Source organism: Genypterus blacodes, unplaced genomic scaffold (assembly GCF_046128005.1).
Source record: "Genypterus blacodes isolate CSIRO-AG114 ecotype Tasmania unplaced genomic scaffold, CSIRO-AGI_Gbla_v1 ptg000048l_1, whole genome shotgun sequence".
Lineage (NCBI taxonomy): Eukaryota > Metazoa > Chordata > Actinopteri > Ophidiiformes > Ophidiidae > Genypterus > Genypterus blacodes.
This window is the reverse complement of record NW_027466861.1, coordinates 3,368,679-3,391,005: the sequence shown is the minus strand read 5'-3', so window position 1 is coordinate 3,391,005 and position 22,327 is coordinate 3,368,679. Positions and strand designations below refer to the sequence as shown.

Genomic DNA, 22,327 nt, shown 5'->3' with positions numbered 1-22,327 from the left:
AAATATATCTCACTCTTATTTTGGATGCATGTTGTACGTCTCATCTGTGTCTGTTTTCTTGCATGAACATACATGACATGCAACGTAAATTCAGGTCGGATATTTGCAACCACTTTCAAATTGAAACTGAACAAAATATAAGGATGAGCAGTTAAAGAATTAATCTTGCATTCTACTTGACTGTACTAACCCTAACCCTAACTCAGAGGCAAATATTATAACATAATAGAACTGGCACAGTGACAGAAAATATTAGAAATTGTAGTTGTGTGGAGACTCTGATGATAGTGGCTGAGCATATGCAGTGTCCTGGTGCAGGTGTTCTCACATTGGCAGCCATGCTTTGCCTAAGATGATTAGTGGAAGTCAAAGCCATGGGGCTTATTCAGCCACTGTTCTCTCTTCATGGCCTTACAAAGAACACTGAGAAAGCCTCACTCCTGTTGAGTCAGCAAATCCAGATGACGCTGACAACCCAGATCACACACAACTCCATAATACTCCACTGAAATCATGAACTAAACATAAACAACATATTCAATGTTTGAATATATCAATGACACATACATGCATAGATGCTATTTGGCGCTATAGCTCCACTCAGAGGAAATGTCATCTTGTAGTTTTCACTGCAGTGATGCATTGGACCAAATAAATCAACATGCATCCTGAAAAACCTACAAATGTATCAAGAAACCAAATGTCAGCAGGGATGCATTCAGAGTCAATGTCATAACTTTACAAGTCGAATGATATACAGTAAAATATGATGACTTCCTACTGCATTGGTTCTCAAACTGTTAAATGACTACTGTTAAAGTTTGTGTGCTCTCTACCCAGATTTGATTTCTATGCTGCAATTGAGCCATAAATTTGATTGAAATGGAATTAACAGAACTCCATCATCCTCAGTACATACATGTTATGCATTATGTAATCTGAGAATGAAATGAGTCCGCTTGATGAGGTTGTGCACGTGGAGATGCTTTCTCTGACTGTGATGTTTGCATGCAAGAGTAAAACATTTTCCAATTGCATAATTGCTATATCTATTTCTCCGCACATCCTGTTTCATGACAATTTCAATGAACTTGTGGTGTTTACGTGATGTTTGAAAACGCTGCTTTATTGCCTTCATGGAAGAGTAAACACAGTTTCAATATGCACGTGAACGTGAACGTAACAAACAAACATTGAATCCCATTTGGCGAATCCCAAACCTGCAGAGTAAAAAGGATGTGATGATAACTAAATAAATATATTTCGACATTTGATGGTCTGCATTTGAAGTTTGGCCTCAGTGGCCTGGTATCATCACCACTCAGTCCTCTGTTACTGGCCCTTCATTCATGTAAACATCATTGTTAAAGAGGTCACAGTGAATCTGTCCCTCAAGAGTCCATGACTGCTGTGGTGCTCCAACAGCAAAATCTGACTAATAGCTTTGCATAACATTCTCAATGGCTGTCCACTGAAGAGCAATATCCTGTACAAACACACACACACCAGCAAGACCTGCCAGCTTCACCACAAGGCCTTGAATTGGAGAGCCACCTTGTAAATGAGCAGGCCCATGGCAATGCACGGGCTCTGTCATTAGATAACAGCGGCTTTAGCCTCAAGGCTCATTAGCAGGCACTGGCTGGAGGAGCCGCAGAGCTGCACAGCAGAGGACCCACAACACTTGTCTCTGATTATCTGTTACCTAACCAGGCAGAGCAAAGCTCGTGCCGCAATGTGTTCAGAGAGCTGAAGTGTGCCCAATGTTCAGAGGTGAGCTAAGCTCCTGATGCACACCTGAAGACTGTGATCTGACTCTCACACTCAGATGGGACACCTTCTCCAAAACAAGGAGATCCACCTTTACCACACAGTGTCCAATTCATTAGTACAGTTACTTGGAACAACTCCCAGAAAATCTTAGGTCAGCTTCAAGTTTTAGCTTAACTCTTGAAAATGTTGTTTGCCGTGCTTTTTACTTAAGTTGTTTTTTCTATTTATTTAAATATTCCTTTGTTTAATTTAATTTAATTTAATTTAATTTAATTTAATTTAATTTAATTTAATTTAATTTAATTTAATTTAATTTAATTTAATTTAGTAAGGTGCTATGCGTTGCATCTGTGTTTACCTTCTTTGTTGTGCCTGTACAGTACAATGCATCTGCAGCCTCCCATACTGGCAGCTGTATCATCATCAATAAACACTGACACTTTGTTTTTGCTGACACTTAATCAGATCGTAGCACAACTACATTATAAAAAATCTCATTCCTCAAGATTAGTTTGGAACAGTCCCAAATACAGTTTGGAGTGATATAATGAGGAAGTAGTGCAGTATTTCATTCACTGTTCTTTTGGGGTAGAAAGTAACACAAACTAAATCTTTAAGCTGTTGTTGACTCCAGTCCTTGAGTAGTAGCACGCAGCTCCTTTCACCTGTGCTGGACAGGTGACCTGGCAGCAGTCAGAGCTCAGCGCTGGGTGAGGCAGCCTGTGCTGTGCGTCACCAGCAGCAGACTAAAGCTCAGGCTGACTGGATTACCCAGCAGGTGAATTTATTCTCAACCTGAACATGCTGAGGGTTGCGTGTTGAGCTGCTCCAGCACCATTAAAGAGACACAGGTGTCAAATGTGTGCGTGTGTGTGTGTCTGGTCTCTGTTGTATTCCTGCACAACAACAGTAACTGCAGGGGAAAATCCTGATAACCTGCAGGAGAGCCTGGAACAAATCACACGAGGGAGGCCTGAGTCACTGAAGGCATGTGTTGTACTTAACCACAGCATCTTACCTGGATCACATGTAAACAGTCTTTATGAGGACGAGTAGGAAGGCTTTCTTTTAATTTCAGGACTACGAAACAATTTGATAGATCACAACATCCTGCAAAAATTCACCAGTTTACGTGGAAAGATATTGTTGGAAATATTTACACAGACATTAAACCAGTGGAAATTGCTAGGAAAAGGAAATGGAGACGATTTCCCACATAGCAGCACAGCCGGTTCATTGATGCTCACTGCTGAGCCACACTAGAACAAACACCAGAAAGACTGAACAGACCTGAATCTGAACTTTGTTTTGCCCTATTGTTCATATGAGCATCCTGAAACCTGAATCTTAAGTGATGGGAGAAGCACACAAACCCTTGAGTAAAAGCAGAACGGAAAGGTGGAAAGGTAAATAAAATACATTTTAGCAGCACAACCCCACCTACAAATATATGCTGCTGGTGTTAAAAAGTACAAATGCCCCAAAAAGTACAATATTCTGTCATATTTATATATATATAATATGTAATATATCATTGGATCTCTGTCATCTAATAGGATTTAAACCAATGTTCTGTAGGGTGAAGGTGGCTTGAGTTTGAAGTGTTTTTAATTGACTTTGAGCATTTTTCTGCATCATTTCCAAGATATCATAAATCACTATCATTATTTTGTCTCCCGATGTGACAGGAGAGAGGAGCTGAGGTTCTGGACAGTTTATTATATCTAGTGAGAAAATGTCAGGTCTCGTTTCAAAGCAATATGAAAGAAGATACCATGGCAGCAGATGTATCAACACAGTAGGAATCCCTTTTACACACCCTGTAAAGAGTGAATAAAGCAGAATCCGAACCACTGGCGTCCTCTGACAGGGATTTTACACAGATAACTGCCAATTGCTCTCCTATGATACGGTTCTTCCATTTATTAATGAGAGATGAGCTTGTGAACAAATCACAAAATGCTGCTGCTGTCCAAGACAGAAGCAGAAGTGGAGCTTTGGCTGCAATCCTGAGTTGGCGCAACGTCTCGATTTGGAAAGATAAAAGCGTGGAGGAGAGACAAAGGAAGAGTGAGGTAAGACTGCATGGGAGGGTGGGTAAAGGGCAGAGGAGGAAGAGTACAGCATCGAAAGTGTGGCAGAGGGAGACAACAGAGAGAAGGAAAGAGAGACAAGTGGAGAGATGAAGGAGCAGATACTTAAAGTAAGAGTGGTGGGATTATGCAACATTAGAAAGCAGGTAAGCTGCTGATACACAGCTGCTTTGCACACATGGCCCTCCCCAATGCTCTTACTCGCTGCTAGAACACACACACACACACACACACACACACGCACACGCACACGCACACGCACACGCACACACACACACACGCACACACACGTGCCAAATGGATGGGTGTCTGCCATTTGTGTCAATGTGTTAATTGTGTTAACTAATATTTTTTCCAACAATTTTCCATCTGTGTGCCTATGAGCAAGGCACATAACACACGCCATGGTGCTGACTGCGAGTATAGGTGGTGACCTGAGCAACAGCTATGAGACCTATATGGGACCAGCGTCAAGTAAACATTACTCCAAAAGTAAGGTGTTGCTGCCATCTAGTGGCCAAATTCTCACATGGCGTTTGGTAAGAAACAGGTGAGGGGTTTTGTGATAATATAACAATAGAAGGTTTATCATAAAAGGTAGGGTTAAATGGCAGATATGTGTGGTGGGTGTCATCAAGCAGAACAAGAGTAGATGCATCAATTAATGAAGTTAGTGACATTTATTGTTTTGTGTACTTCAGACCTGCTTCCCTACTGGGTTGAAATGTCGAAATAGATCGATGTTCCTGATATTTTAAAGTTAGTCATGTAATTTTAACATTTGACCTAATCAGTATTGTTTCATAAAGTGTAGCTTGAAAGGAAGTTTTAATGTATTTTAATAGGAAATAGATGAAAACAGGAGCATGTTTGGGGCCATTTGGAGTAGATTGGTAAAGCTTTGGAAGGAACATTTTCCCCACCTTCTATTGTGGTGGATGTGGGTGAGAGTGAAGGCTGAAATTAGGGTAAGGGTTAGAGTAAAAAAGAAGGCCAAAAAGAACGAAAGAAGGACAAAAAGAGAAAAAAGAGTGAAAGAAAGAATGACGGAACTAGGAAATGAGTAAGAAGAGAAGGGAAGAATGATAGAACAAGAAAAAAGAGGGCCGAATAGAACGACAGAAGGAGAATGGGGAAAAAGAGGCAATTCGCCATGTGAACTCAGTAATAACTATACTCAGATTTTAATGCAAATAAAGTGTCAACGCGCCAGCTACTACAATGCACATTGGGATTTGTACTATTAGTGGCGTGCGCGCTATAAACTGGGGGTCATAAGGTTCTATTTTGTGGGCCGGGTGTGGCCCGCTGTCTTACATCATCGTTGTGAAACAGACCATTAATCTAAATATTAATTTGTACATTTATGAAATCATGTTCATTCCTTCCCTTTGTGAAACAAGGCATGCACACTTGTGTTGATTGCAAATTGTCTCCAGCTGGGTGGAGTGTCACAGCTGATTTGCATGTGTGGACTAAACCAAGCTGTGATTTATGCGGGTGGACCAAGCTTAGCACATTCACACAAAAACATAAACCTTGCCCCCATAGACAAACATAAATATATTATTATTATATAGCATTTCATATGTAGTTTGTCATAGTTTGGCAATATGAGCCTACCTTTAGAAACAAACGAAACGCCTTCACAATCAGAAATGTTCCCCTGTCCTCAATCAGTCATGGTTTAACCCACAGCAATAAAGTTCACCTGGAACTCATGGTTTGTTTTCCCACAGCGAGATGACAGGGACTGGTAAGTATATGCTCCTGGTCCCACAACCAGATGACTGCAACAGGTAGGAACAAACGCTGCTGGGGCTTATTTGCAGGTTGCCTGTGTGCTCTCACTTTACGAGGGCCCCCTGAGTCTTTCAAATTCAATACTGTCTTTGGTGTTCATGTCAGAGGTTTCTGGCCGGATGTTGCACACGTACACATGTATCTATATGTATGTACTTTTTTTATTTTTAATGTTTTATGCTGTTTTCCATACTGGCGAGCCTGTGTGCTCTCACTTTGCGAGGGCCCCCTGAGTCTTTCAAATCCAATACTGTCTTTTGTGTCCATGTTCTGGAGGGACTGTGCATTCTCCTGTGACTTGCAACCATACAATGTTACTTTGGGTACATGTCTGTTTATTGAAATGAAACTTGTTTTGTGCCTGATCTCATCTTGACAAATTTCACTTGACAAATTTGCCTCTGGACGCATTCGACATTTACCATTTTCTGGAAATAAAAATTGCGTTCAAATTGCGTTTTTGCAAGGGTAAAAATTTCCCATTTTAAGGAAATAAAAATTGCGTTCAAATTGCGTTTTACAAGGGTACAACACTGCTAGAGCAGAGTAGGTGCCTCCCAAAAATCCAACCCCTCGTCCTCGCCGTGGGAGGTGGAAACAGGCCGAATCCAGGTTTGAGTCCAGACAAGATGCAGTGTCTGAGGCTGGGTAGCTTTGTTATCTGAGCCTCTACAAAGCTGTAAAGTGTCTGGACTCACCTGGAGACGTTCTGGCTAACGGGGCTCTGGTCAAACAATTAGTTATATGCTTACTTGACTTTGGCATTGAAATTGCAACACTTAATTTGTATACTAAAATGTCAAAATTAAGAATCTTAAAAGGAATATTTCGAAAATTTCAAGCAAATCGGCTTGTCTTTAGCATTGACAAAGTATTATTATTATTCAACCCAACAGTCTTTAGTTCAAACTGATTTCCTCACTGCAGGGTGCTGTAGCAACCTCTCAAACTCCTGTGGTGTAATGTGGCAACACATCCATCCCCGGATGGAAGTACCGGGTTCGAACCCTGGTGGGAGTGCACTGGTTTTTACTACAACGACCTGTAACCTTTGACCTCTAGCATAGGCTGTGCGACTCACTATACAGCAGTTATTCATGAAGTAATTCAACCAAGTAGAAATGTCAAACATTAATGTATAATGTAATCTTCCTAGATGTTTAAAAGCTGGTTATCTGGGCCTTAAAGCTGCATGAAGATGTGAACAATGACTTCAACATCTGAGTCACAACACCACTGATCAATTTCAAATGCATTTTAAAGGTAAACCTTCCCTTGTTGGTGCTCCATTTGCATTCATTCGTGGCACAATTCTGTTTGAGGAAAACGCGTCCACAAATGTCTCCAGCTGCTCCGTCTCTTCATCCTGCCATGTGAGCCGCATTCCTCTAGCTCTGTACCCTCTGCACGTGCTGCTCCAGCTCACTGGACTTCTGCGCCACCTCCCCCTCCAGCTGCTTCCATACCTGTACAATCACAATATGGTCATGCGTCAAGCCAGTTATGATGTATCCGGAGTATAGTTTGAAGAGGGCCTCTTAGTCAGGTGGTCCTAAAAGAATACCAAGTTTACAGGACACTTTAACTACAGTTGCCAGGCAATTTAGTTCTGGTACACTTGATGAACTTTCACCTTTGCCTCACAAATGTCAGACGTGCATGTTTGTCTGACTACATTTGCGGGATTGTAAAGTGGGTTAAATGTGACAAATGTGGTTTGAGTTTTGTTCGACAATACTATGTCCCTGTACAGGAGCTGACAAAGAACCAAGTGGTGTGGTCAAATCCTCACATGGCGTTTGGAGAGAAACGAGGGAAGTTTTGTGATATAGGTTAATCTTAGTGAGGGTTAAATGCAAAATGTATGGTGGGTGTCGAGTAGAAAAGGGGAGGTGCACCTGTTAGTGAAGTTTTGCTATAGGAGCACGCCTCAACTCATTCCACACTGGTGTGCAGGAATAATCAGTAGGCCTGTTGTGTTAAAGTAAGACGTTTGGTTTAAACATTTGAGCTCATCAGTATGTATTTTAATATTTAAAGTGCTGAGCTTATATTTGTTCCCCTACAGAGCATCAGCGGTCCATTAGCTGGGACTAATGGGTATATTTGTGATTTCTTTGTTTTATTGTGGTTCCCTGACAAACGGCCCTGGCTGTTGCCCCGTTGTAAAATATTTACTCTGTAGGTCATTGTTTATGCTAATGTCCTGTGGTGGGTGTAACAGGACAGCCAGGCCAAAGTCCAGCTGCCAAAGCTCCTCTGTCCTCCCTCCTCCTCCTACCATCTGCATGTTCTTCATGGCAAAGCACAGTGCTGTCAAAAGCTCCCCAAGCACCAGGTGAGTGTGGGGAGACTCATTTAAAGCAATACAATTACAATAGAAATGTTTTGGAATATTTATCATTGCATTTTACCTCAAATATATGCTTGATTTCTGTGTTAGGTGTGTAATCTTTAAATTTGCAACCCCGATGCAAAAAAGCAAAAACAACAATGAACTCAGCAAGTGTTCATTTTAAGGTGCCAAAGTTCTGTACTGATCATATTTACAATTGACTTACCAGCCAAATGCAAAGCCTCATGATTCACCGCATGAGGAGCCTATGGGCCTCAGAGAAGGCAAAGATGCTGCTTAGAGCGACACACACACACAGGCGTGCATGTCAGATGCATGGGAAACAGGTAATGCAATAATCATCATAATTACATAACAGCCTGTAAAATGACGTCTGTTTGCTTGGGGTGTCACCTTTGTCACTTCTTCCTCTTCTTTCGAGTCCTGTCGGTAGTTAAATCATGTATAATAAGTCTTAACAATCCGTGTACGGTTTTCTTAGGAATTTTCACATTGTTAAAGTTCAGTGATCCCTCCCCTGCACTCTTCCAGTCCAATACCGGCGACTCTCCCTCTGTCAATCTCCTGTCTCTTCTCGTTACAAAACTTCGTTTATGCCAAAATAAAACAAAGAATACCAAATAATGACTCCAGTCCGTTTCGCGATTTATTGCAAATCCGATTTTTGGATTGACGAAAAAACTACGTCTCGTTTAGTCATTTTCGAAATTATCAAAAGAACGAACGGCACAAGGATTCTCAAACGACAACTAGCGAGATTATTTTGAAATCCCTTACATGTCCGTATTACTTCCTGAGTGCAAGAACGGAAACAGTCAGGAAAACAACGTTTGGTCTGAGGAGCATCATGAGTTCGTCCACTTTGCGACTGCGTACAGCTCCAGATAGTCCTGTAAGCTTCTTCTGTCATGCTTACTCTTATTTATATAACTTAGGCACCGTGCGCACTCACACATATGGACATAGTAACAAGGCTAAGTGTCTAAATTTAGCATAAAAGTTAACTAATTGTCCAGATGAAAACAAATGGACAAAGTTGTGATAGCGAGTCGTTAAAGCAAACTTGGAGAAGCTTGATGTATTAATTTAGAAACATCTGCTACTTTACATGATTTTACCCAAGCACGCCCACCCCACCTGTTTGCGTTGGTTTCTTCCGGGTGCAGCTATGGAGAATGAATGAGTAAGTGAATGTTTAATGGTTCCAGGTGATGGAGAAGGACAAACCATGGGCTCTAATCTACAAAGTTGGCGAGGATGGTTTGCCTGAAGAAGTGGTTCCCATTTTAAAGCAACATTTTAATTTCATCAGCCACAAAGAGTTCCTTCAAAATCCCCTCCTCCATGGCCCAAACATCCAGGCCATGTTCAGTTATAACGCCTGCCCTGCAGCCGAGCCCTCGCTGCTCAGATCGCTCCCCTCATTGAAGGTGGTCTCTAATGGAGGCGTGGGCATCGACCACCTGGACGTGCCGTATATCACCGGCCTCGGGGTGAAGGTGGCCAACACGCCAGAGGTGGTCAGCGATGCCACTGCCGATATGGGCATGGCTCTGCTTCTGGCATCAGCACGAACGATTCTTGAGGGTGAGATCAGATGTCAGTGAAACAGCAGTACAAGACTTTATAAAGACATTGTTGATTCAAACAGTTTGTTGGTCCTTTTTCCTTGTAGGTCACCGATTTGCTGTGGACCCTAAGACCACCTCTTCATCACTATTACCTGTGGGAGTTGAAGTCACCGGATCCACTCTAGGAATCATTGGAATGGGACGCATCGGCTATAAACTAGCACAGAGAAGTAAAGGGTTTGACATGAAGATCCTGTATCACAATAGGAGCAGAAGGTAAAAAGGGCTGATGTTTGAATCAAAGGTGTAACCACTAACATTATTAAGATGGTTAATGCTCCCCATTGCTCTCTGATCATGTTCAGGAGTGCTGAAGATGAGCAGGCCATTGGAGCGAGTTACTGTGAGAGTCTGGATGAAGTGCTGAGGAGGTCCGACTTTGTTATGCTGACTGTTAACCTGAGCCCTGAAACCAAAGGCCTCATCAGTCGCAGAGAGCTGTCGATGATGAAACCCACAGCAACACTGGTCAACATAAGCAGAGGTGGGTCCATGTCCCTCCTAGACTGTTAAGCTATTCTATAAACTGATCTTGAGCCTAATATTGCTCTAATATTTACCTCTCAGGTTTAGTTGTGGACCAGGATGCCTTAGTTGAAGCTCTGCAGTCCGGAACGATTCGAGCAGCAGCAACAGACGTGACTCACCCTGAACCCTTACCAAGGTGGCTGGTGGCTGTTGAAAACTCACCAGCCACCACACAATAAGACACAAAAGGAATAAATAAATTACTTTAGTTAGTTTTTACTCACATTGGTTGCTTACGCCTGACTGCTCTTCTTCTTCTGCTGCTGTCTGTTTGCAGGGATCATCCTCTCCTAAGCCTGCCCAATGTGCTGATCACCCCTCACATTGGGACAAATACAATGACTACAATAACCAAGATATGTCAAAGGATGGTGGACAACGCCCTGGCGGCAGTAAACGGCCTGCCTATTCCAAATGAAGTCAAACCCAAATGAGAAAATACTAATAGATATTAATGCTGTAACTGTGAAACTAAACTGCTGCGGAGCACAGCTGCTGTAGGTTTCTGTAGAGGGATATGTTGTCTTCTATTCTAATAAAATGAGATGTTATGTAAATTAATGCACCTATTAGCAAATCCCTGATGTTTACACTCTGCTCTGAGCATAGTATTTAATTTTAATGTGAAATTTGTCCTTTTTAATCAAGAAATGGTAATATATTTGTAAAATCAAATGCACACCAGTCAAATAAAAGTTGATCATTAGTACCTTGCCTGTAATGTTTTGACCATAACACTATTCACGATTTTTTTACATGCCTGAATAGTCGCTCAAATACTTACTTTAAAAAGGAATATATTTTCATACTGACAATTTATCATTGGCCGTTTTGCCAAAGTCAAGGATTTACTGTATATTATCCTTTTTTTCAGGTTCCCTGCTAAAAGTTCTTCATTGACTTGATTCGTCTTATTAACTCATAAGCTTTGAAGTATTTTATTTGAATTCATATTTTCAGTAAATGTACACATTGAACGCTTTGTACTTGATCCCTTGACTTATGTTCCTGTAGCTCTTCTGCTGTTGTCGAGTTACAGATCTCTACGACGCTGGGGATCTTTGCGAAACTGACGAGAGTTGGCGGCTCCGTGTTTTAAAGAAAGAATGTTAAACCCCTTTGTAATAGTCCAAAGCAGACGGTGAAGAGCGACAATAAAAATAAATAAACTCAACTTACGCTACTATTGCTCTCCAAATGTGGGCTTCGGAGGTATATTTCAGTCAGGCATGTCTATGAAGTACTAAAGCTTAGCGCGTCATCAACAATCGCTGCCGGGAAGCTGCACAGAAGGTCCGCGCGTGCAAACAGAAGTGAAAGCGACTTAATTAAACTTAATTAAGTTTCTAAATTCATATTTGTCCGAGTCCCTGGTCGTCATGTTTGTCTCCGCAGAGAGCTCTCCGCCCTCCTTTACGGGCTTCACCCTCGTCATGGTGAGTAACGCGCCTGGGGAGCTCCGGTTCGGTCCGGTCCTGGGGAGGGAGACGTTCCACGCACTACTTCTTTTTCTACTACTACTACTTCTTCTTCTACTACTACCTCTTCTTTATCCCGCAGCCGGCCGTTGCTGTTGGTAACGTGGGTCAGCTCGCGGCGGACCTGGTCGTGTCCACCCTCGGCATGACGCGGGTGGGCTACATGCACACAGACTGTCTGGTCCCCCTGGCCGGGAACAACCCGTACGCTGCCGGCGCTAAGGACGCGGAGGAGCTGCACACCGCCGCCGAAGGTTCGCGAGCTCCACGAACCAGAACCAGAACGTCATGACACGAAGAGCACAATCACAGTAAATGTCACGCTCATGTGTAAAACATGTGTCTCCTCCGCAGTGTACACTTCTGCAGACCGGAAGCTGGCGGTGTTGCAGATCAGGTCGCCGGTTATCCAGGTAAACATCTTTGTAAAATTCATGTTAAAACAACTTTGTTTACTTTTTTTAACCTCCTAAGTTAATCTACTGTATAATATTTGCACTTTAGGTCTATATTTCTTATGATTTTGTGTCAGTAGCATTAGCGTCCTTCTGTTTTTGGATGTATGGACACTTTTTTCATGATGTAATCGTAGGTCCGTGTGGTTTTTGTTTTGTTATTTAAATTACAGACTAGATCTAAAAAGTTTTGTAAGCTGATCACGTCTTGGATCAAGTCCAGCGGTTTCTCCAGGACGGTGGTCTTATCCAGCAGCCACGCCTACCAGAGGGACGACCAGCAGCTGCAGGGGTACGAGACCACAGAGCCTCCATCACCTCTATCACTATGTGCTCACAGTTCAACTGCCAACTCTGCTTACAAATCTGTGTGTGTGTTTGCCAGGGGCCCCTTGAGGTACCTGATGACCCCGGGCCTGCTGAAGGTGTGCGGGGATGCCATGAAGGAGCTCGGCTGGAGGGAGATGGAGAGAATCCCTGCCTTTCCAGGACTCCCAGACGACAGCTCAGAGCCGCGACTCTCGATCCCAGGAGGAGGCATCACCAAAGACCTCTACACAGACAGGTAAGATGGATCCAGAGCAGCTGTCCACATGCCCTGATGACAAACCAACTGTAAACACAACCACCTTTACCCGCGTGTGTGTTTGTGTGTGTAGTTGTTTAGAGGATCTTTCCCTCGGCGCGTTGCTGCTTTTCTGCTCGGAGGGAGACAACGTTCCGGACGCCTTCACCCTGGTCAACCACCTCGACGACTGGCTCCATCTGCTGGATGGGCCTGTAAGTGACAGACCTCTGCCCAGACGGTCGGCCTGGAGATATTTAATGTTTTATACAGAATGAAAGTGGACTTTGATCCGGGAAGTCGGTCCGGCCTCGCTGAATGTTACAGCTCCTTAACTCCCTAAATAGCTAATCGGTATGTGTCTGACTCATTTCAGAGCCAGGGGCCGAGCAGATGGAAGATCCCAACATCCTGGACGCTGCTCTTTGGCAGCGGCATCCCTCCTGCACTGTTCTGACACACACACACACACAGCTCTTACTTTCATTTCCCCTTATGTTTTCAGAATCTCTCGTGAATACTCAGCTGGAATCACATCTGTATGGAAGCTGCTTCTCCTAACACATCTTAATGACCCACAGCGTTTAAGTGCAGATAAAACAAGGTTGTAAACAAACACACACACACAGACACAGGAAACAATAGAACCTTCCAGCGTGGGAAAGCAGTTGGCATTTCCTTTTCTTTGAGAATACCCACAAGACGTTTCAGCAGAAGATACAGGAACTGAACCAAAAAAGAGCACACATGTCAATGTTTTTTTCCAATAAAAACGCCTTCAGAAGATGCTCAGTGTGAATGTCATGGGTGTGATAAAAGCCTAATTTTTGTTAGTTTTAGCTGGACGCCGCCCCCCGCCTGCCCGCTCCAAAGAGAGCGCTTGGCCAGGTGCCACACAGTATTCCTGGCAGTCCCGCCTCTGCAATTTGATGCCATCCGTAAAACACGAGTTACAGGCAGCTGTGACGAGCAGGAAGCTTCTCTGACGCGCTGAGACCGGCCTGTGGCTTCTCTTTCTGCTCTGCCAGCATCTTTGTTTTGGGTGGTTTCTCTGCAGAGGAAACATCCCGCTGTCACTTTTAGAGTAAAATAACCAAAATAAACAGCTCTGGCTGTGTCAAACACATTGTTGGCAGCGAAAGCAACATTTAATCCCCGACAAAGCTGTTTCTAAAAATTCTCGAGGTTGCACGCTATGACTTTTAAATGTTTACGGTAAAGAACCAGACACAGATTATGTAAACTAGATAAAACCAGTTTTATTTGTAGATTACACTCTTAAGAGAAAAGGGAACTTAAGACAAATTCATTTCGAAAGAAGTCATCAAATCAGGGATTTCGTCTTCAAATCCATTACTTTCGTCATTATTTGGGGTTTTTGTACAAGCAAAAATATGTCTTTTTTTACACATCTTTTTAAAAAGAACACTATGTACATCATGGAAACATTACACGCCACTGATTCTCACGTCTCCCGCCAACATCATCATGGAAAACTTCAAGTAATCTCTTATAAAAAATAGAACATTTTTTAATTCTGGCTGAAAAAGGTTTCTAAAAATACACACATATGAACAGCGTTACAAATTGGCAAATGCATAGCCGCCATGTTCAGTTTGGGTCGGTTTGATGGATGCGAACGAAGCTTATTGAACAGAATGGACGCCGATAATGTTAAAGCAGTAACTGATGGTGCAGCTTTGGGCTCGCCGGTGGTTGGGGGTGCGTGCATGTGTGTGTTTGGGTGTGTGCGCTATGGAGCTGGTGTGTGTTGTTTTTCCAAATGTGCTCTCGTTCTCAAAGAATGTCAAAGTGTTTGCTGTAAACGGTTGAGAGAGGATGAGGAGCGGCGGTGCACGTGGTCGTCGCTGCCTGGCTGGTTTGTAACATGGAGTCGTGCCGCTGAGCCGGAGAGACAGAAGAAGAAGCTGTGGAAAGGAGCGGGAGGAGGAGGAGAGCTGGCTGAAATGTAGCTGCAGGTGAGGAAGAGTGGCTGAGGTTGTGAGAGAGAGAGAGAGAGAGCTGGAGTTCCCTGCCGATGTTGGCTGCCCCGCTGCCAGGTGTCGTCGTGTGGCTGCATGAGGACGCGGCTAGCTGTCGCTGGTTTTCGCCCTGTGGACCAGACAAGAGGTTGAAGACAAGCGGTTGAAGACAAGCGGTTGAAGAGAAGCGATCCAAGAAACTCAGGTGCCACAGAATTTCCGACAATCGTGGAAAGACAACTGTAAAAAGAGTCCTGTTAAGCTTCTGGCACTGTGGAGAATCTTGGATGACTGATCAAACCAACAACCGATTGATTATCAGCAGCAGAAGCAGCAGTAGAGTCACGAGCATGAACGCATCACAGTGTGGGATCACATGCTCTTTGCTGAGTTTTCATTTAGTTGCGCCAATTCAGAGCATTTGATCACGGCGGCGGCGTTCCGATCACATGTCAGCGGATCACACGGCGTGTCAGAGTGAGACTTTTACGCCAAAGTGTTTATTTGTCCTGAGGTTTCCCGCTGCACACAACTATTCATGTCAGCGCAAATATACAAGACCGATATAGAACCTGAGGGTTTTAAAGGATGAGTGTGGAGGTTTAGAGAGCCGAGATGAAGACAAACGAAGTGTTAAACGGCCATTTCTCAGCTCGAGTCAAACCAGAAGAAGGCAACAACACGGCTGAGGCGGAATTTTAAACCCACCAGTTAATTCGGAGCAACATTCTAGGGAAATGTAAAGAACCTGAACACAAGCAGACACGTTGAGTCCTGCAGTAAGACTGTGTGAAGGTCAGACTCGTTTACTGCCTCGCAGATTAAATCCCATATTAATCCCAGGTTTCTGCTTTCTCTCTCCCGGATGCCGAACCTACAAACCCACCAGCAGACATTTCAAAGTGTCTCGAAATAAATACATATTTCTGCTTTAAATGGAAATAGACAGGGCAGGCAGATTAAAGAGCGTTTGATGCCTTCACATGTCATTCGCTTTGACAGTTTAATTTGAGTCTCCCTGTTAAAATCTGAGGCTTCAGAGCTTCAACAACCACAAGCCTCAGATATGGAAACACTAGACCCACACACACACACACACACACCATGCGATAGAGCAGCCCGACGTCAACGCAACTGGAAACCACAAGCAAATCACAACACCAAGAGCAAAATCCCAACAGAAGCCAAAACACAGCAGACACACACACACACACTCCCCAACATACAAGATTGGTCGATCTCTTTAAAAGCAGTGGGTAAACGTCTCCCTCTATCGCCGTGGGGTACACACACACCGCCCCCTACTGGACGGGCCGCGGCTCTCGTCACGTGCAGCAAATGCAGCCCAGGCTGTCCGAGAAGAACCACAAGAACAGATGAGGATGTGATATCAGGCGCGGTCCCTGTTTGACTGGAACGACTCGGGCACGTCACACACACACACAAAAGGGTGAGGGGCTTCTTGGAAACGACCGGGCTAAAGCTATTTAGTCTGTGCGCAAAAGCGAGCGGCAGGTCGGGCCAGAGCGGCGCCGAGCACTTACTCAGTTACTTTTAAAAGCTCTGCACTGAATATCAGAAGGTCGGGAGAGAGGAAAGGGGGGGGGGGGGGGGGGGGGGGACGAGGAGGAAGGAGAAGAAGGGGGGAAATGATGCCCGAGTGACTCTGATGTGTCATATTGCTGTCTCTCTCCGCTGTGTGCAGCTAGATTGATCTTCACACACAATTTAAAGGCTCCCTGCTCGTTTTCTGGAGCAGCGTAAACAAAGAGCTGCACCGACATCGGTTCATTCTGTTCAGTGTGACACCAACTAACTAACTAAAGGTCAAACTGTAGCATATTGGTTCCTAACATAGAGGTGATGAAGGTGGCACATTCACCTTTTCCTCTTCCTCTCCGAGTCGTTCGTCCTGGGTTTGCTTTGGGGCGTCTTAGCCGTGCCTGATTTGGAGATGCTGTCTTCTCTGCGTCGCTTGCTGAAGGGTGGAGGGACACACACACACACACTGGTGAGATACTGTATGTGTTAAGCGAGGAGTTAAATCGGTTGTTGGACTGAAGTGAGACTGACTGTGTGGTGCCACCGTCCAGCTCCTGGTCCTTGCAGGGGGAGGGGCTGGGCAGTTTGCCGTCCTGCCTGTACTCTGCTCCCTCCTGGCTGCCGTTGTGCCTCTCCGAGGGACACCGGGGCTGAGGCTGGGGGGCGGGAGGAGAGTCCGACGCCGGCTCCTGGTCCTCCTTGGACAACTCCTGCCACCGCTTCTGCAAAGACAAGGGGGGGTGAAGAGCGGGAATTAGACTGCGGAAAAAGAGACGTACTTCCTGTCCCTATAACAACACGGGCATTGTGAATGGATGCTATCTTGTTTAATGGCCTGCTTGATCGCCAGCCAAAACAGCCGCCGCTCGCTCAGTTTGGTTATAAAACACGCTGCGATTACGTTGCCAAAGATGTTTTTTGTGTAGTAAATGGACTCAACCACAGAGCAGACACATAAAAGCCTCTGTTTGCTTACTGGCTGAAATGCACTTAACAATATTTACATTTTCCATACGAAACCACTCGAGTGAAGATTACACTCTCTCTCTTGCGTGTCGACGGCCCCTCTGGTACCTGTACAGACGAGTCTCCCATGATGCATTTGGCTCCTTCTAGGACGGCCATGTAGGAGAAGCGCAGCTGGTCGGGCGTCTGGATCAGACCCATGCGGTACTTCCTCATGTCCAACAGGATGCTTTTGATGTCCACTGATGACGGGTCTTTCCTCTTATCCATCTGGAGAAGTCAGACATTCATTCAAATTAGGCTGTAACACTCACACATTAAATGTCTTTGGAGGCTGCCACATCATAGAATTGAACCAATAACAGAGGAGGAGCGGAGCTTACCAGGACCAGACAGGTGTCCACCAGCGAAAACGTCCCCGAGCGTCCGATCCCAGCGCTGCAGTGGACCACAGCCGGCCCGTTGTCCGGCGCCAGTGCCCCCGACTCCCGCACCTTGAAAAGGAAGTTCAAAAAGGACGCCGGGGACTCTGGGACGCCGAAATCAGGCCACGTGGTGTAATGAAAGTGATAGATCTCCCTCTTCTCCCCCGTCTGCAGGAAAGGAGACAAGCAGAGGACACGTCAGCAGGACAAACTATCTGCACTGTCTCACATTCTCGGTTTCACTTCACGTAACCGAGCAGGTTGTGAAAAACGGGCGCAGTCTTCACAAGCAGAAAGGCAAACAAGGACACTGAATGAATATCATCATGTCCCAGTCCACTGTGGTCCTTCTGTCCTTATACCCCACCCCTTGGTTCTGGTCTGTATCTGTCCGGCTGCCTTACCTGGACATTCTGCAGCTCCAGGACTCTGGTGGTGTAGTAGGACTTTGCGTCTTCAGACAGCAGCGTGACCAGGAAGCGCGTGTCCCTGAAGGCCATCTCTCTCTCCTCGGCCGTGGGCCAATACTGAGCACACTTCTCCTGAGACAAAGATGGAGACGAGCAGGAGACGTCAAGACACCACAAACAGGTGGGGTTGGTAGTTCAATTCCCTCACGTTGAAAGGAATGGATCGGCTACTTAAAAATGCTCTTTTGTGATTTAGTGCCAGGATTGTTAGGTTATGTAATAACGAAAACAGTTCTTCTGTGAAATCGGAAAGCAGACTGGAATTTAAACGGGAATTATCCCTGTAGACCAGCTGTCTTTTGTATTTGCTTTCCAGAAAACAAACAGGGGTTAAATCTCCACACCAGCAGTGTTTGGAGTGATCGCAGCTGCTCGGGGTGTGTGTGTGTGCTCGAGTGTGTCATGGGTACATTACAGGATGACTAGAGGAATATTTGTGCTGTGTAGCTTCATCACATTCCTCCCGTTCATCGTCATCATCATCAACATTCGGCTCAGAGCAAAGTCAAGATGAATCAGGACTGAAATTGATTTCTTAGTACGAAGGCTGCAAACACTAACAAAGTCTGTCACTGTGAACAATATGGCCTTTGTGTAAGTGTGTGTGTGTGTGTGTGTGTGTGTGTGTGTGCGTGTGCATACCAGACCAGTGGACCAGCCTGTTCCTTACCGAGCCTTTCTCTATGACTCTGTTGAGCATGATGACCGCTTTGGTCTTCTGCTCCCAGATCATCAGCCAAAAGTGACTGCAGGTGTTCCTCAGGGGGCCCTGTGGGTTACCAACACACACACACGCCAAGAAAACAGAAACACACCTTCATTAGTCACGCAGCAGGGCGAGAGGACTCCAGGGGAAGGACAGTGGGAAGCCGTTTACAATGGAAATATGTGGGATCCTTCATGAAACAAACATTCACTGAACACAATGCCCGAGCACCAGGCAAGGGTTTAATCTTCATCCATACGATAAGCAAAAGAGGAAGACGAGCGGCGGCGTGATAAGAGGAGTTGACTTAAAGGTCATGAGTGCTGAAACTAACAGTGTGGGTGAGCTGAGACCGACTGAAACGTGTTCAGGTGTCTAAGATGCACTTTCAATACTGCTGAGTCATCAACATAACACAGATTTAGAAAACAAGTTGGATTTCTTATAAAGTCATTCATTCTAATGACAACATTTGTTGTCCTTAAGATTGTGTTTGATGTAAAATTATATGAACTGAGAGGAAAAAGGTGTTTTAGTTCAGTGATGAGACTTTAAAGAGCTCATTAAATAATGGAGGTTTAGATTTAAAAAGCTGATAATTATGAAATACCAATTAATAATAAAATGTAATATTGTAAGATCCCACAGGTCCATGTCAACGTGAAGTGAGAGTCCAGACGTCGGATAAAAGAAGAAGAGCTTCACTAAAGTATTTAGTGAAACCAATCTAGCATGAATATTCATCAATCTCCCACACAAGCAAACAAACTAAACAGGCTGCAAAACAAAGCTGACCTGTTCAGACCAGCTGCCACACACACACACACACACACACGCGGTTACTGACTACATTATATTCACTGACACAATGGCGGAGCATCAGGCTAGGTGTTATCTTCATCCGAGCAAGCGAGACCAGGAGGGAGCCCGATAAGGAGCCCAGTAAGGAGAGTTGACTGAAAGGTCACAAGAGCTAAAACCAACAGTGCGGTTGAACTGAGACAGACCGGGGGGGAACCACTTGAAGCCCCAGAATCTGAGGTGTAAACGACATGCAAACACACTGAATACTGCAGAGTCATCAGGGTGAAGCTGCTCAGACTAACCCGGGGGTCAACAGGGGGCAAGAGACTCTGTGATAAGGCTGCTACATAAATCTGACACAATCTGACATCCACCATCACCGCAAACAGGGCTAGAGAAGCTTAGACTCGCCTGCGTCAGGATGTAACTTCTCTGGGCCTCCTCCATCACCACCAGACTGGCATTGATGTAATCGTTCTCCGTGTTCTCCAGCTTCACCCGACTGTGATCGACTGAAAAGAAAATAACACATATTTGGTAAACCAAGCAAAACAGGTGAAATGTTAAAAGAGAAGCAGTTTGATTGTTCGTAGGCGTGTTCCCTTACACGGGCTGACATCTCTGTATCTGTTGCGGTTGCGGTTCTCCGGATACTTTGCCACTTTGTAGGAGCACTCGTGGGACTGATTCCTGATTTCCTGTAACGGTTTGAGAGATGTTAAGAGATAAGAACGTTCATACTTCCATTTAAACTCATGAGTGTTTTGGGGTTCAATCCCACCAGCACCTGTTTCAACATACATGGAGATAAACATCTAACAGGGAAAACCGAGCGTGAGACTGATTACATCCTGATGTAGCGTCTCCATCCCGGGTAGCTTACAGATTTAAAGCTACTTCTCTCTTCGCGCTCGTCACTTCCCGGAATCGAGGACTTCCAAGTAAACAAAGTCAGCTCAATGACAAGCTTTAAGCTTAACACAGAGACTTTAAACCACACAAACACTAACTAGGCTTGCGGTACAGTGTTAACAGTAGTAACAAACAAACGGGATAGATAATAAATCAAAAAGAAAAGAAAGAAAAGAAAGAAGAGCTGCGTTTCTTTCGGGAAAACGTGTGTTTGATTAGCTACCGGAGCCGTTAGCTGCTAAATAATACGCGCGCGCCCCCTTCGTAACTATCGGCTGTGTGTTAGCCGCATGCTAAGCTAACGTACTTACTAGGTACAGTTTTTGCCACCGGCCCTCTGAATCTATGTCTTCAAACTCCTGGTCCATTTTATCCGCGGCGGTGTCAGTCGGTTGCGGTGTGAGTAAGAGTAGTTAGCTGTCGGAATCTCTACTCATTACTTTATTCGATAGTAAAGCAGCATTTACTCAAAGATATTTACTTCCCTGCGCTAACGAGCTAACAGATGATACTTCGTTATCTCCCCACTGCAGTTGACATCCGAGGTGAGCCATGTGCGCATGCGCAGTCCAAAGGGGCCTTCAGGAGCTGTCAAAGCGTGCAAAGATGTTGTTGGACAAACGAGATGTCAAACACAGATACAGGTGACTGTTTATTTGCGCCACAAACGAGGCTTTATTCAGCCTTTTCTGTATTTTACCTTACAAGAGCAACATTATTTCACCTACAAGAGTTTTTAGGACATACAATTCTAAATCCACAGGCATTACTTTAGAGTTGGTCCCCCTATAACAGCTACAGTATCTTAAATAATGAGGTTTCACTCAAAGTTACACTACAACTTTTCATGATTTTCAACTCATTTACATCTAAACTAGGCCACTGACATTGTTCTTTTGTATTGTTGTAGCTGTTTCAAACCATGTATGTTAGGCCTGTGAATGGACCCCTATGGATGCCTGTGTTATTACTTCAACAGTGCAAAGACAGAACACGGTGATAAAAACTGCACATATCTTGTTGATTCCCAAACAAACCTGTGTTATGCATAATAACAGTAACACCTTGCTAGATTCATTTTCTTTGGGGATTATTTTCCATACAATGCGCTTCATGCCCCTCTGTGTCAAAAAAATGTCGATTTAATATCTACGTAAATTTGGAGGATGTAGTAAGTGTTCCTGTGGAATTGGGCTGAACTGAAAGGCCAAGGAACAACATCCCTAACTACAGCATAAAATAAAATCTGAGGTTGAATCCACACCTTTAGTAGTAATTTACAGCAAAAATTAATCTCACAAGCTTAAATAATGCAGTGTGAGAAGCAGGGTTGTTGTTGTAATTGCGTTAGATTGTACAGGCTGTATTATTATTATATTTCAGTATAAGACGCCATGATGACAGTAACCGGTACTTGATCATTGTGATTTAAAATGTTAAATTTACTACATCAGTGAAAGAAACCCGAAGTGCATTCCAGTATGTAGTCTAATCCTATCTGATGATGTAATGTGCTGTCTTGGGTCATTAACCAAGCAAGCTGTTTGAGCTTGCTTGGCCATTAGTGCCATTAGTCACCATTTTGATGATCATAGTTTAGGTCATTTTACAGTAGCATGTAGTTGGTTAAGCTATATCCTGAGATTGGAGATGTTATTCTCATTATGTGCCGTTAGTAATGGGATTCTTTTGAGACTTGTTTGCAGGTCATTAAAGGGGTCAAGAGCTTTTCTAGTATTACCGAGCAGCTTTCTTATTCACCTAAAACCAGTCTGTGGGACAATGTGGCCTTTATACCACAGCCAGTGTGTTCACCTCTTCACTGGCCTATTATCCTA

The 22,327-nt window shown here is 44.3% G+C and overlaps 3 protein-coding genes and 1 long non-coding RNA gene across 6 annotated transcripts; 2 read left to right on the top strand and 2 right to left on the bottom strand.

Moving 5' to 3' along the window:
* Positions 1-4,989: 4,989 nt before the first annotated feature.
* LOC143000477 (uncharacterized) lies at positions 4,990-8,729 on the bottom strand. The gene is made up of 3 exons (XR_012963626.1): positions 8,419-8,729; positions 8,231-8,297; positions 4,990-7,135 (listed from the first exon to the last, which is right to left on the bottom strand). It is a non-coding gene; the product is annotated as an uncharacterized LOC143000477 (long non-coding RNA).
* Positions 7,923-10,745, top strand: LOC143000475 (putative 2-ketogluconate reductase). 3 transcript variants are annotated; one of them, XM_076149803.1, is made up of 7 exons: positions 7,928-8,007; positions 8,234-8,351; positions 9,234-9,612; positions 9,701-9,872; positions 9,962-10,140; positions 10,224-10,320; positions 10,462-10,745. In XM_076149803.1, exons 1-7 carry the CDS (start codon positions 7,958-7,960, stop codon positions 10,616-10,618), a joined length of 1,152 nt encoding a protein of 383 aa, XP_076005918.1. In that variant the 5' UTR covers positions 7,928-7,957; the 3' UTR covers positions 10,619-10,745. The 3 variants fall into 3 exon arrangements, with proteins under 3 accessions (XP_076005920.1, XP_076005918.1, XP_076005919.1); XM_076149805.1 differs by lacking the exon at positions 8,234-8,351 and having other exon boundaries at positions 7,923-8,007; XM_076149804.1 differs by lacking the exons at positions 7,928-8,007; positions 8,234-8,351 and adding an exon at positions 8,810-8,917.
* Positions 10,746-11,429: 684 nt separating this feature from the next.
* psmg2 (proteasome (prosome, macropain) assembly chaperone 2) lies at positions 11,430-13,486 on the top strand. Its single transcript, XM_076149806.1, has 7 exons — positions 11,430-11,620; positions 11,745-11,916; positions 12,017-12,075; positions 12,291-12,409; positions 12,503-12,682; positions 12,777-12,897; positions 13,059-13,486. Exons 1-7 carry the CDS (start codon positions 11,564-11,566, stop codon positions 13,137-13,139), a joined length of 789 nt encoding a protein of 262 aa, XP_076005921.1. The 5' UTR covers positions 11,430-11,563; the 3' UTR covers positions 13,140-13,486.
* Positions 13,487-14,047: 561 nt separating this feature from the next.
* ptpn2b (protein tyrosine phosphatase non-receptor type 2b) lies at positions 14,048-21,051 on the bottom strand. Its single transcript, XM_076149802.1, has 10 exons — positions 20,801-21,051; positions 20,185-20,275; positions 19,989-20,089; positions 18,738-18,836; positions 18,002-18,139; positions 17,556-17,765; positions 17,281-17,442; positions 16,738-16,928; positions 16,547-16,642; positions 14,048-14,794 (listed from the first exon to the last, which is right to left on the bottom strand). The coding sequence occupies exons 1-10, from the start codon at positions 20,855-20,857 to the stop codon at positions 14,773-14,775; spliced, it is 1,167 nt and encodes a 388-aa protein (XP_076005917.1). The 5' UTR covers positions 20,858-21,051; the 3' UTR covers positions 14,048-14,772.
* Positions 21,052-22,327: the final 1,276 nt, after the last annotated feature.